At 42.6% G+C, this 15,188-nt stretch overlaps 1 protein-coding gene across 1 annotated transcript in view; it reads left to right on the plus strand.

Annotated features, from left to right (window-relative positions):
* Positions 1 to 6,912: 6,912 nt before the first annotated feature.
* The window catches only part of erfl3 (Ets2 repressor factor like 3), a 61,889-nt gene continuing 53,613 nt past the window's right edge, over positions 6,913 to 15,188 (plus strand). Inside the window, exon 1 of the mRNA XM_063487437.1 lies at positions 6,913 to 7,574. Within this exon, the coding sequence (XP_063343507.1) occupies positions 7,553 to 7,574 (22 nt within the window). The 5' untranslated portion in view covers positions 6,913 to 7,552. The remainder of the gene's footprint in view (positions 7,575 to 15,188) is intronic.

A 15,188-nucleotide genomic window follows, 5' to 3' on the forward strand; every position in this document is an offset into this window, starting at 1 on the left:
CTGACACTTGCACCTTTCCTGCCTCGCTCACGTTCTTCTATCTCTTCCTCACACAAACAGGTTGCATTCTTTTTCCCCCCTCCTCACTTTTCCTCAGTCCTCCCTCCGCCTCCCTGTCCATCAATGTCACTTCCCCGGCACTAAATTAACTGATCCCTCTTCCTTTGCTTCTCTCTCCTCTCCCTCTCTGTATATATTACAGGCTTGACACCTTGCCAGACATTGGTTTAATATAACACACATTCTCTGTGCCTTCCACCCGCTCTCACATTACCCTCTCTTTCCAACTCCCACCGCCCCGCTTTCATATGGGCACTGGCCGCTTGCTTTTTCCATACTTTACCCACTGCAAAAGGAGCTTTTTGTTCTTGAATAGCTCCCTCATTGCCATGGTAATCCAACAGAAAGAGAGTGTGGTTTTTCTGTCTCGGGCCTCATGGATGAAAATAGTAAGTCACGATGGGTTTCTTTCAGTGGCCCTGAATCTCAAAACTCAGTCAGTGCAAATCTGAGTCTGAAGTTTAGAAATGAGTTTGCAGTGTGTTTATATAAATGTCATATTTTAACTGAAGCGGTTTCCCACACAAGTTTCCTTCTTCTTCATCATCTTCTTCTTCTTCCAGGTGGACCTCTTGCTGCTGGGTTAACCCTCCTTTTGATCCCCTTCTTCCTCTATTTCACTTGTCCTCCACTATCATCCTCCCCCTTCCTTCCTTCCCTCCCTTCTCCTCCTCCACTGCCTCACCACTCGCTGTGGTAATCCCATTACTCATGTGCGAATACCAGCTGGGGGAGAGAGGGAGGGAGAATGTGCACAGAGGATAACTGTGTAGGGGCCTCACATCCCAGCGAGACGGTTGGACACTGGGCGTTCTTTGAAACACTTGTTTAGAGAGGAGAAGGAAACATTGAGTGACACTGTAGATTGTTTCAGTTGAAATTAAACCTTTTAACTTATACTCTTTTTTAAAAAGAAAGAAAGAAAAAGAACTAGGTTTGGCTTATAGGTAGCCTAACCTCAGCATCTGTGATATGACTCACAGCTCGTTAGGTTTTTCTGTTTGTTTTTGCATCTTATATTTTCTCTCTACATCTCTATTTACTTATCAAATGAAGATCAAATGCCTCCTTTTATAGGGCATAGAATAGGTGAAACAGATACAAAGATTAAAAGGGAGTGTCACAGGACTAATTTGACTTGGTGGTTAAGAGTATCAATGACAAAGCCTGGTGGGCATGCAAAAGTATCTGTAATGTTGCCGCTTATTCAAATGAAGACATTAGTGATCCAAAGCACTTCCAGGGGTATCAAATTGTTGTTTCGCGTGTGTTTTTTTAAACAATGATCCTATCGCGGGTAAAGACGGTGAAAAACAGGGACAGAGGGAGTGATATCTGGCTGTCTCTCCCTGACTGTTGGACTGGTAAGCTCGAAAATAAACAAGTTCTTTGATGACAAAGAATCCATTGACTCCCTTATTCCGTCTCTCTCTCCCACTCCTTATTCTCCACAGCTTTGCTCTCTTTTCCTCTCTCTCTCTTTCTCTGGCCTTCTTTTGCTCGTGCTGTTTTGAATGGATGAAGTTGGTGGTGGGTGAGCGTGGTGTGTTTGCAAGTGAAGGGGCAGGAGGAAAGGAGAGGGAGGGGCATTAACCGCCACCCTGCTGCACTTGTTGTCCCCTCAGCTGCCGGCTTTTTCTTTCATCCGGTCTGCTCTCACCCACCCGTGCCTTTCAGACTAGCAACCCATCTTCCGTTTGCTTTTCACTGTCGCTCAAGTTAAACCTTTTTCACTTCAGTCAAGGTTGCTCCTTACTTGATGAGTTGAAGCAGATTTTTTTTTTTTTTTTAAATAAGAGTGAGTGGGTGGGGGCCTTTGCAGGTGTTCGAAGTTGATCATGTAAAATAATTTCTTGGAAATCAAGTCAAAGATAATTGTAGCATGGGTGTATGAAAAGAGAAAGTCAAAGAAGGAAAAGAGGAAGGAAGAAAATAAATGTGTGCACTTGAACGTCTGAGTGTGTGTGTGTGTGTGTGTGTGTGTGTGTGTGTGTGTGTGTGTGTTGTTGCCTTTGTTCAAGTCACCAGTGGTATGAATCATCATCAACCAGCCTATGTACATACTGCATTACACCTCTGTTGGTTATTCAACGCCCCGTCCAGGAATTATAATCCTGCCTGGCTTCCACTGGTCGCTGAAATCAGGTTTTGCATGTACATACATTTTGTGTGTGTGCGTGTGTGTGTGTGTGTGTGTGTGTGTGTGTGTGTGTGTGTGTGTGTGTGTGTGTGTGTGTGTGTGTGTGTTTGTGTGTCTGCTGCACTGCCTGTGGTGGCACTGGTTAGTGGGCTACCACACCCATTGTCCACGGTAATTACACTGACTCAAGCCATCTGTGTTTTAGAGGCACAGACCAGAAGAAACCAGTGTGTGTGTCTGTGCGTGTGTGTTACTGCTGACTGGATGCCATGCTACTGTATGAAGCTACCAAACTGACGTCCAGTGAAAAAAGTGTGCTGTCACAACTGATGCACCATCCGTCTTCTGCATCAGTTGTGACCGTTTGACAAAGATCTCAGGTGGGTCATCTGTCCTTACTTGGGAATTTGGGAAACTGGGATGGGATGCATCACTTCGGTCTGATGGGAGGTGCGGTGGGGTGGGTGTATAAGGGTGTGAATCTGGGGATGTTCACACCCACTCAACTTATGCATTCACATACACACAAATACTCCAGTGACAAAATCTCGGTTCTCCCTTTCATTCCCTCCGTCTTTCTCTCGGCGGAGCGTCTGTCTGTCATTCCGATTAGGAACGGGCAGAGTCACATAAAGCTGTGAGAGGATGAAAAAAAAGGGCGGGATGGGAGATAGAGGGAGTTACGGATGATGCGGAACCAATAAGACAAGGCTCTTCTGTGATACACTCTGTTTGTCAAATTCACTCGCCACATTATAGCTGCGTCTAATCCAGTGGTTCCCAAACGTTTTGCTGGCATGCCCCACTTCAGAAGCCAAAACGTTTCAAACCCTGAATTTTTTTTTTGAATTTTATATTTCTCAAAGTTGGATTTCAGTAAAAAAAAAAAAAAAAAGCATCAGTAGAGCTTGTTTTTCTTTTTCGTGCAAAAATCAGATTCATTCAACTTAGTATAATACACATACATGTATATTTTTGCCCTAGTTATCAACAGCTGCACACGTGGGAAATCACCTTCCTCTAAACTGTAAAGCAAAAGCTTCTGAACACCTTAATGTTGCCTCATTTTACTTTAGCTTACAGACAGAATAGATAGTTTCCAATCTAAATTTAGAACTGATGGAAAATTTTTATACGTTCACATCAAACAAGTTACAGAAGATTTATATTTTTATAGCACCGCCTCTATTGCATTTACATTCAATAGCTAAAAAGGAAATGAGGAGACGAAGACTGACTAGTGTCCTAACTGATGAGACAAAAGGACACCTGCCTGCTTTTAACCCAGGTCTCTGAAATCTTTACTTTCTTAAGCATATGCCGCAATATTCAGACATCTTTACTTTGAGCTCTTTACTTCTGTGCAAAAATATATAAATATAATATATGCGCACTAATTGGAGCAGATATTCTCAAGTTATTTAGGATGTTGGTTCTGAAATATTCAAAGTTCCATTAATTAGCAAGCTCTCACATCACAATTAGGCTTTTAATTATAACAGTTTTAAGGACAAATGAACTGTAAAAGTCCACCATCTGTTTAAAAAGTAATTAAAAGAAGAAGAAGTAAAACAACAACAACAACAAAAAGACAGTAGAAGCATAAAGTAGAGGACAAATACACTGCCAGCTAATTGTGCCTAATTGCAATATATAACAAGCTCTTTATACTGAAAATACAAGTTTCTTTACTTAGTTTTCACAAGTCTGTCAACCTTGTAGCTATAGCAGTGACCTGTGGAGAAAAGGTGAGAGCTGGTGTGAGGGAAGGGAAAAGAGACGGAGGCACGGAGAGGTGGCTGAGGATGGAGAAGGACGAGGAGGAGGAGGAGGAAGAGAAGAGGTGTAAGCGTGCGGGAGGGCAGATGGGCACATGTATGGATGGGTGGTAAAAGACAACAGAACAATGCAAAGAGGCAATCGGGGGAGAGAAATGAGGAGAGGTGGATGAAGAGCCAGCGTGAGGGAGGAGGAGGTTGAGGAGGAGGAAGCGGGTAGGAGAGAGAGAGAGGGTGCTGAGTGAAGCGCCGTGTTTATCAGTGCTCAGAATGTACTGTGCTGTCGGTAAATGTCATCTCCTGTGCTTGAGTTACAATAGTCACAGACAGAGGCACACGTGGATAAACGTACACAGGAATATCAAACAGCAGAAGCCATTTGTCCACGCGGCATTAAATCGCTCTTAGTCAGATTTTCTTGTCTCCCGTCAGATCTTCAGCTTTTTCCCTCATCTCCCTCTGTGTGAAGAGCCTCGGAGAGACGCTGAAGTGCTCTTCACCAAACCCAGACATGCAGACATCTAAAAATGCAGAAGAATTGATAGATATGTGCTGGAGGCAAGTCAAAATAGATGGCAACAACAAACAGAGGAAAAGGGCAATGGTGCAACACTTGTTCCCAGTTGATTGCACTATTGTCAGCTGCACTGTGAGAAAAAGTCACACAGGTCTGTCCTGTGGTCTTCCTGCTTCTGAAGAAGACAGGGCAGGATGGGAAGAAGGTTCAGTGCCCAGTTTAATGGCTTTCTTTTAGTCCAGTTCCTTATCAGGCACAGCAGGCTTGGTTTCCTGAGCCTGTCAGAGAATGGCCAGCAAAGGGAGGAGAAATCCTGTTTGTAAATCACACCACAGGGACTTTGTTACCATCAGGGGACTGTTTACTTTGTTTTACTACCACTGTCTTATCCTGTTGACAAGGCAGTGCAGTGCTGTGTATCGCTGATGTAACAGTGCGGTCAAAAGAAGAAGAAAAAAAAAGGAAAAAAAGCACAAAAACATGCTCTTTAAACCTCCATCCTGTACACCAGGTGCTAGTGTGCAAAAAGGCAAAAAAAACAAAAAGAAAAACGGAGATGCACTTCACCTCCCATGTGTGACGCCTCACCCATTACTGGTACAACATGACAGCTTCATATCAGCAGAGGAGGAAGCAGCATGCGAGTTAACAGGGGCACGACACCTGTCCAATCAGTTAAACAGGTCACTCTGTACATCCAATCAAGACCTTACAAATGGCCAGATGTCTCTGTGCTGTCAGGTGTCTGATATGCACACATAGCACTCCTTTGGTCACTGTGTGTGTGTGTGTGTGTGTGTGTGTGTGTGTGTGTGTGTGTGTGTGTGTGTGTGTGTGTGTTTGATGGTGGGTTAAACTATTTATTGGCTGCAGTTAAAAATAAAGAGAGAGTAGCACACGAGAGGATTCAAGTTCATTTCTCAAAGTAACCACAAGTTTTGTTTTTGCAGAAAACTGAAAAAAATAATGTTAAAAGAGGGTTTTTTTCAGTCTGTGCCAAAACTGAAAACAGCAGTGATGTCGAGACAATCAAGATGTATGTTTAATTGTGGTCTCACTGTCCTGTTAATAAGAAACAAGTCAAAGAAACAGCACACACTAAACATACCTAATAAAGCTACAACACAAATGGGGATTGGCATTTTTTACGAATGTGGTACATGCTAACCAAAAGAAACAAGGTGGCATTACTAATGAGAAATATAAAGAAACCGATGCGATGGAAAACTGTTAGAAAACAGACAACATGTGGGTGAAAGTGGGGATAAGTGAAAAGTCTGGCAAACTTTTCACTAGAGAGAGGCATGTTTTATGTTTTTTATGTATATACTTTAAGAAGTCAACAGTGGTGTGATGGTTAGAGCCACCTGGTTCCAGCCTTCTGGTTGGAGTTTGCATTGGTTCTCTACTCTAATGCATCGCTGGTTTCCTCCCACAGTGAAGAAGCAACTTGTGTGTGGCTACCTGTGCTACCTGTCCAGTGTGTACCCTGTGGCAACTGGGATAGGCTCCAAACCCCACCCACCCCTGGAGATGGATGGCTATATACTCAATATTTTGTGGAACACAGAGCAACACCTTCATAAAGGTCCCATCTTTTGTATGCCTTTTTAATTACCTGTGTATAATACTTGTTTCAATTATGCAGACTTTTCCCCTCAAGTAAATGTTCTTGCAGATATAATCTACTATATTAATCCCTCACAAAAATTTTTGTCACGCCATCAGTAAATAAACTTAGTTATCTTAAAAAAAAAAATTTTAAAAAGTAAAATTACACACAAGAATGAACTGAACTGAAAAGAAAATACAAATACAAATAAACTAAATATACTACAATAAGGAGCTTAATAGGTAGAAATGTAACCACAAGAAGTACAGGTATTGTGGTATGAGGTGGTGAAAAGTAGTGACTGAGTTATCTTATAGATAGGCTGTATTCTCCATGGAAGTAATAATAAGCAGATGAGATTCGAGTGTGTCTGTACAAAACTTGTTTTTGCTGTATTTTTCTGAATATGTTAGCCACCGCTGATTTAAAATGTGTTTCACTTCGTAAAACATGCGAAAAAAGATGAGTATATCCCCCCTGATGTCAGTATTAATCACTAACTGACGTTTTCTTGTTGTTTTTCTACTTTAATAAGTGTAACTATCCTCATAGGAAGAGGTCTAATTGATACCTGACTGACGTAAATGAACGCTGCGAGTCGAGCCGCTCTCGCGCCTCTCTCTATCCGCACGATTCGACGTGAAGTCACCACGGCAGCGGCGCGCTGTAACGGTCTCCCAGGCAACGCCGCGTGCTGCAGTGACGCCAGCCCGGGTCCCGGCTCGTGGTGAGTGGGGGCGTGACTCGCCACGTTTGCCCCCCCTCCCTCCTCGTCTCCCGTCAGTGTGGGCGGGCCCCGCTAAAGAAGAGAGCGAGCGAAACACGACACTCCGAGGACGGAGAGAGGCACGGGGGGAGGAGAGAGTGAGCGCCGAGTGGTGCGAGAGTGAGTGGAAGACTGAAAAAGTCCGTGAAGAAAGAGAGGTTCCTTTTTAACGTTAATTTCTGTCAGAGAAGTAAGGCGGGTTTGCGGCGGAGAGATGTCAAACAGTGACGAAGATGCGGTTGAGACGGAGTAAACAGCTACCGGACAGTTAGCGAAAGAAGTTGTTGGAAGAGAAGAGAACGACGCTTTTCGCCTGGCTCGAGTCGGGACGGTTGACCGTCTTTCTTGAGCAACTTGAGCAGATTTGAGGCTGCGAGTTACGGGACGAGGTGCGGGCATAAAGCGAGTCCTACTTGTGAGATAGCTGGTTTAGGACCGCACCGAGAGAAAGAGGTTGGGGGGGAGAGAGTGCCCGGCGGCGGCTTAACGAATAGAGAGAGCCGCTGGAGCTGAAGCTGTAAAAGTTTGCCTCGTATCTTCAGCGAGTTCTTCACGAGATTGGAAAGCAGAGCGGGAGGAAGAGGCCGAGAGACTGACTTTTCTTTCCACAAGCAGCTTTGTGGAATTTTCCCAGTTTAGCAAACTTTAGCTGTCCTACCGAAGAGCTAAAGCGGAAAGAATGAAAACACCTGGAGATACTGGTAAGCTTTCGCCTCTCCCCCTATTACGGTTATTTTATTATTTATTTTTTTATTTCCAGAAGCTGTAATCTGCAAAGCTTCACAGTAACTACCGGCACATAGCTGATTTACTAACAAGGCAAGACAGTTAACCACCCGCTTCCAGCCTGAAAGCCACAAATGAAAACCTGTTGATTTGACTCGTTTCTCACGAGTGGCGCAGCAGCCAGTGGTTTCGCTTGATAAGTAATAGCAATCTGGTCCAGGTTAGTACTGTACTCCAGTTTTAAGAGGAAGTGGTTAAACTACTGTACAGTGGTGAAAGCGACATCCTCCGTGTCACCCAGACAACCTGATTTCTCCATCCAGAAACTTTCAGAGAGCTCAGTAAAAATCCTAGAAGCACAATCTCTACGAGATGATGAGGGAGCAGTGTTCAGGTGATTGGATGAAGGCAGGTATGCTCGTAGCAACGTGATATTAACTCAGTAAGTAGCATTGTCAGGTCTGTCACGGTGTTTGAAGTGAGGAGTGTGTGTGTGTGTGTGTGTGTGTGTGTTTGTGTGTGTGTGTGTGTGTGTGTGTTGGGGGGGATTCCCAGCAGTCAGCTGAGGTCTGTATGGGTATCTGTTTGTCTAATTCCTGAAATGCTTGCATAAGTTTGTTCTTGTTGCTCCCTTTCTCTATTGGAGCCAGTGCATTTTTTTCCCCTGCACAAAAGAGGAAGTGGAAGTACACTCATGTGTGCCATCTATGCATTTTATTATTTGAGGGCTGGCCATAAAGTGTGTGCCTAAAACTATTCTTTCTCCAAGTCACAAAGCTACTATTTGTTTCAGCAAAAGTGAAGAGATTTGAAGTTCAAGAGAGAGTGGATACCATCTGAAAGTATATCTCAGTCAATTATACTGCAGTGTTTAGCGTTTTGCACGATTTTTATCTTAGTATTGTTATGCTTAAATCAAAATGCCCGCACCAAATAGACTGAAAAGACAGCAATAACAAGGAACTAGAGCCTGAGTAGTCTCATAACTTACAAATAGTAAGCAAATAATCTGATGCCTTGTCCAAGCTTTAGAAACAAACAATTATTATTAAATAATTTTAATAACAAGCGTGTATCTGCATCTTTAATAAGTGTGCTTTGCTGCCAGAACAATGTGGTGACTTTCTAAGCATTTGGCGTGGGGGCATGTCAAGCAGTGCAGGACACTTCCCACTCGGGACCCCTTCCCCCACCCTGTCCCCTTCACCCACCCTCAGCCCCTTTACCCTCCACATTCCTACACATACACACACACACGTTCACTCAAAAACACACACTCCCTGCAGCAGCCTGAGTAGGCTGCCGTGACATCACACCACATCCCACCACAAGTAGCCCTTTTATGACAAGGAAATGCATGCTTGTGTGGCAGCAGATAGCCTGAGCCCATGTGGGAAGGCAGTAAAAATTGATTGGGTTTAGGTTATAGGTTTGATGTATGCTGCTTGTGTGTGTTTGTGTTTGCTATCTGTTCAGTAAAAGGTTAACTGTGGCTCTTTTGCATGACATGATCCTAAGCGTACACAGACTTTCCACCAGTGTCATTTTGCATTTGAATGCACCGATGGTGAGGCAGTCTGTAAATGACCACTCGTATTTTCTTAATTTTGTTAACATTTTGAGCAAATATCAGTGTTTTGTTTTTTGTTTTTTTTTGCTTTAGGAGGTTGGCTGCACATGTAAACATTACTGTTGTGCATGTAGTTAAGGCAAACTGTCTGTGTTACCTTACATAACAGAAGTCTGTGCATTTTACTCCAATTTTTTAACCTATATGATAAACAACAGATGTCTTTAAGCTTGAGGAAATAAAAAAAAGAATCGTTACTTAAATAGAATAATGTTCCTAAGGTGAAAAATCAAAAGACTACAATTTCTTTTTCATAATAAGCTCAACATTAAGGTTTCGCATTGCTTAAAATTTGAAAAAGTTGTCTGTTCCTCACGAGATTCATCACAGATTTCAGAAATTTGATTCATACTGCTGATTAATCATTTCAGCCGTAGTTTATAATTATATGCACATCATCTCAAAGTCATTATGTAACAGCAAATCTGATCCTATAACAGCACCTTTAAATAGTTGAATTATTGAACTGGCTAATCTGTGCCGCTCTCTTGATCTGTCTGATCTCCTGTTGTTGCTGCCGTTTGTGATCGGCGCTTTAACCCTTAACTCTTTTGTTGGATGTGGAAGGAGCCGACAGCAGTACGTGGGTAATGTGTGGGATGAAAAATGTAATCATTCATTCCTGGGACTGTTTGATGTGGGATTTATGTCCCATATGATAAGCTTCTGCCTCTGTAGAGCTTACGTCCTTTTCTCTCCAGCACTTCCTTTACGCTTTTGTTTTCTACGCCCACTTTATTAAGCTGAATACATGATAGGATTACTGTTTTGGAAAGTATCCCCATTTAATCACAATCACTGCTGTTTACCTGGTCTTTGTTAGTGCTTGATGTAGTCTGGGGGATTGGCTGCAAGCATTCCAAGTATTCTTCAGGTTGCATTAGTCAGCAGTGAGGTGGTATGTACACACATCATTAATCTATCTTTGTGTGTCCCTTGGAGGGTGTGCTAATGATTGATTAAGCTTGGGTGATAAGAGCTTACAGAAACACAATAATAACTCCCTAATATGTTATCTGCACACTCACCACATAATCTGAACTCTAGCTTTTGTATCTCACCTGTTTTCCTCCACTTTTGAGCCGCTGTCATTCGTTTCCCTCTCTGATGTGATAAGGACTGGTTTGTGTCCTTGTGTGACAGGATTGCATAGTGGGACCCTTGGCTCTGGAGTGGCCATTGTGCGTGTGTGTATGTGTGAGTGGAGTGTGGGACAATGGTGGGAGTGGGGCAGGGCCTGAGAGTGATTGTCTGTGGACTTGTGGGGCTGGAGACCTCTCTTTATGATAATAATGGTGGGGAGCAGCTCATAGTTTGGAGGTGCTTTTGACACACGAAGAGACCGCACTTCAGCATGCCTGTGAAATGTGTGTGTGTGAGAGAGAAAAGTGAAGTAAATTTGGACATTTTGACCTGTTTGTCACCAGTTTTAAATGTGACTGTTTTATTCTTCTCCTTGTTTCCCTGGAGTTTGATATGGCAGGGCTGGAGACAAAAGGGCTGTTTGTGACCAATGATTTGAGAGTGGATATTTCGCCATTCCTCCCTGTGTGGGTTCACATGTGTGATTGCTAGCATATGCTTTTCAATCTCAACTACCGCTGTGATGATAAGCACAGCGATTAGCCTTATCTGTGAAAACTCCCTTGCAGTGCTGACCACAGCAAAACCACTACCTCCTACTATCCAGTACAGTTTTACAGCCTGCTTTATGGGACAGTGCCCTACTGTGATCAGGCTCAGGAAGCATACTTTCCAAAGGTGTCGTATCATTGTAATTGTTCATGTGAAAAGGCTTGTAAATCTGCAGAGAATTGACTTTGATTGTGTGAACTTACAACTTCTTAGAAATAGTTTAGAAACTATTAAGCCAAAGTTAGTAAAACAATAGTGGACCAAAATTTTATGCAGCCCTTAATGTATCTGTGCAGCACAAGAAATAAACAGAAATACATAAAATAAAATAAAAAATAAGTCTTTAGAAATATAAATAAATAAATAAATAACTTGACCTATATTTTATGCTTTCAAAACTAACTTCAGTAAAATAAAAATAAACAGGAAGTGTCTGCAGTTTCATTCTTTGTCTGTGTGGTCAAATTTGTCAACCCAAGAAGAATCAGGAGGCTTTGGTTTGTGTGTTTATTGAGACACCGATGTTACATATATTGTAACACTTACTCTGAACTTCTGACAAATAACACTTCCATTGTAATCCATTTGCCAAATCTGGGATTGCTACCTATTTTCAGGTCCACATGCTCCTTTAGTTCCAAGCAAACACTGAGGTGCCATCGAGAGTTAAATATTCCTTCAAGTGTGGCTCAAATGTCATCATATGGCAGGATAAAGATACAGAAAAGTTGGCAAAACCTCAGCCCACAAAACGTGTAAATGGACCCATCCATAACATGAGGTTAGTCATTAAATATGCCGCCTCGTGGTTGGCATATTTCTCTCTGTATGAAAAAGTGTTCATCCCAAGCTTAATGTATTGCTTATATTGCTTATTTTACAATCAGTAATAGGTTGATTTTCTAAGCAAGATGTTTCTAATGCGCTTGCAGCTTCTTCTGTGTCACACTCTTTTTTATTGTAAAAGTTTTAATATCATGCTTTGTAGTTGACAAATGACTTCTGGTGTGTGTGTGTGCTGCGTGCGCGGGGGTGGGGGGGTCGTCTTCAAATGTCTGTATTTAGCCAGGAATTTCACCAAAGGGAACAATGTGCTCAGCCAGTCGACACTAATGGACCTCCCCATCATTAGTCCTGTGCCGCCCTTGACCAGGGAGACCAGAGAGAGACAGCAGCCAACAAGGCTGCATTACCCTTGATAGTTCGAACGCCTCTGACCGCTGTCCAGCACCGCTCTCAGCACATTCACCCCCGTGCCCACCCACCCCCGCCTCAGAAACCCACACATTAACCTCACATCTGACCATCTAGTCCTGTACTGTGCGGAGGAGGACAGAGCGAATCCACAAAGGCACTGCATACCCTGGGCACCATTTGTTTCAGCTCTTATGTTTGGGTATGCAGTTAAATTTATTTTTAACTGCTTGCATAAAGTGGGATTAATTTAATCAAGCATAAAACACATTTTTTGTTTATCAAACAGTCAGAAATCACAAGAAGATCCATAGATATCTTTTAAGATGGGTAACACAATGTTTTTGCCTTGAGATTATGTATACCAATCACTTACGTGCTTTGTCAGCGCCCCACCCAAAAGACCCATTTTGAACCAGGAGAAAACCCAAAACAGTTTATTGTATTGTGCAGATTCGTACAGATTACACTTTCTGTGCAAGATTTTACCCCTGTGAATTTTTTACACCCTCCTTAAGTGCACCTTTATAAATATGGTAATCCAGTATTCTAATATTTCATGTCTTTTATAAGTGTTGCTATTTTGTTTTAGTGGCACAATAAAAAGAAAACGTCTTGCATCTTGGTTTCACACTTAAAGAAGTTTATATAGAAAACCCCTGCAACTTAAGTAAGTGTGTCTTCAGGCCGTGTGCGTTTGTCTGCAGTAGCAATCTGAGCCTAGATTTACTACGAGATCACTGGCTGGGGTCACAGTTTGACCCTGGTATTGGCTTTATTGGTTATTGGTCAGAGGTGGTAATGGGGTGGGTCTGCACGTCTGAATGGGATGAACTGTTGACAGATAAGTGTAACACTTTTGAAGAACATGTGTGTAACATACACAAACACTCGTACTCGCTGCTGCTTTTTATGGGAATTCTTGGACCTCCCACATTCCTGCTTAGAAGGTTAATAGTTGCCGGCTGTGTTGCATTACACATGAGGGGAAAACACAACACTTACTATCTCTTCAAGCTTCTCCTGAACACAGTGATGATGATGTAGAGATATTTTCAGTGCCTCATAAGGATACTATGTGTCTGTTATTCTATGAGAGTAGTTGTACTCTATTTTAAAGCTAGCTGCAGATACACACACACATACACACAGACAAGAGTCCCTTTTCAAATGGGTATCAAAATTCATGTTGAGAATGCAGAGGGGTGTGTTGGTGTGCATGGGTTGACCTGCACTGTTCAGCAGCTGCCTGCGTTTGTGCATGCATGTGCATTGTAATGTAATACGGGGAGTTTACGGAGCTGTGGAGGTGACTCGGTGCGAGGTACAGAATGGCATGTTGTTGTAGAAGAATATGAAGTGTGTGTACATGAAGGTTTCTGGGTGGCCAGCTCTGTAAAGGTATTACTTGTTGAACAAAGCTTGTACAGCGGCACTTGTGGGTGTATGTAACGGCTTTTTGGTGACAGCGGCGCCACTGAAACCGAGCCGAGTCTGATGCCATACACACACACACACACACACACACACACACACACACACACACACACACACACACACACTCACATGCCTGTGTGAAGACCAGGTAACTCTATTCCTCTGATCCTTCCAGATGAGAGGTTTTATTTTGGATCCTCACGATACAATGACCTGTCCTTTAAGTTAGAGCCTGTATTGTCACCTCTCCACTGGTTGGAGTATAATCAGGGTGTAAGGTGTCAACACTGTGACAGCACTTAGTTAGCTACCTCTTCCTTCATCCATTACCTCCTCTAACCACACCACAACTGCCTGGCCTGCTGCACACATACATTAACACAGAGTAGTTTGTTGCAGTCCTCTGTTGACAGAGCTGCACCCATTGGTTGCTGTTTTTGTTGGGCTCGGCCTCAGGGGTGTTGTAATCTATACTGGTAATCTAGATTAACCCCAATAACAGTGGTCCTGCTGGGGGCATCTTGACATAAAGGGGTCAGCGCACAATGTGGCTGCTAATTTTCATACCAAGCGGGTTCATAACAACAGGACAGCATTAAAACAATCAGAACTATGTGGAATTCATGCAGTCTGTCGGTCTTGCATGTAAGGTGAATGTGTTTATTCAAACAGTTATGCATGTGTTCAGCAACTGTTAGGTGTATGGTAAAGTATGCATAATAATATGCTGTTTTTTAACCTCTGTTTTTCATCATGTAGAATAATGGCAATTTGTAGGTCTAGACTGCATGTGACATATGTGCGAGAACTCGCTCTTTTTAGCGTTTCAGTCACAGAAGCATAAAAACTTAAATTGATATATCTGGCTACAGTTAAACTCTAGACGTGTGTGTGTTTGTGTGCCATCTTCACAGATGCATTGAAGCTCATTTTCTAAATCTAAGTAGTACTGCAGAACTGTGCTTGTTCATATGGCTGTCATCCCGCCTTATTATACACCTTGCTTGTTTTCAACTTCCCATCATGCAGAGAGAGAGGGAGAGTTAGTACCGGCGACATTGTGACATCTTAGAAGTAACAGGTAGCTGTTACTTCTAAGCTGGTGTTATACATTAATAAAATAACTAAGTAGTATTTTTGGTTCTGACTAGTCTAGCCCTCTGTCCACACCCCCTTTGGGATTGGACACTAACCAGTTTTTTAACCTGCTGATACATAGTGCAGTCTCCCACCTGAGTACTTATGTACCTGCACATATGTCATGTCATTATAGCTGTAAAATGAGTTCGACAAAACCTTTAACCTGCCCCTAGTTCTTGTCAATACCCTGATCTTAAAACCCTAAGTCATCATCAGTGATAACCACAACCCCTAGCCCCATCCCCAAACTTTAGAGAAGAGTATAAATAAAGAAGAGAATAAAGGACATTTTTTAAAGGAATTAGTTTAAATAATTTTTGATGCATGCCATTTAGACTGATTGTTCCTTTTGTTCCCTGATTCTAAAGACTTTTTTAATCAGCTTTCTGAATTCAAAAAAAAAAAAAAAAAAAAATTTTAACAGCAGAGGGTTGAAATCATCAACCTGTCACATCTGACTGTCCCTGCGTGAGAACAGTGCCAAGTAACTGTCTGGTGTATTCACAGTGAGGAAGTGGGCACCATGGTTCCTGCCTCCTGCACGCTCTAACCA

Source organism: Pelmatolapia mariae, linkage group LG10_11 (genome assembly GCF_036321145.2).
Source record: "Pelmatolapia mariae isolate MD_Pm_ZW linkage group LG10_11, Pm_UMD_F_2, whole genome shotgun sequence".
Classification (NCBI taxonomy): domain Eukaryota; kingdom Metazoa; phylum Chordata; class Actinopteri; order Cichliformes; family Cichlidae; genus Pelmatolapia; species Pelmatolapia mariae.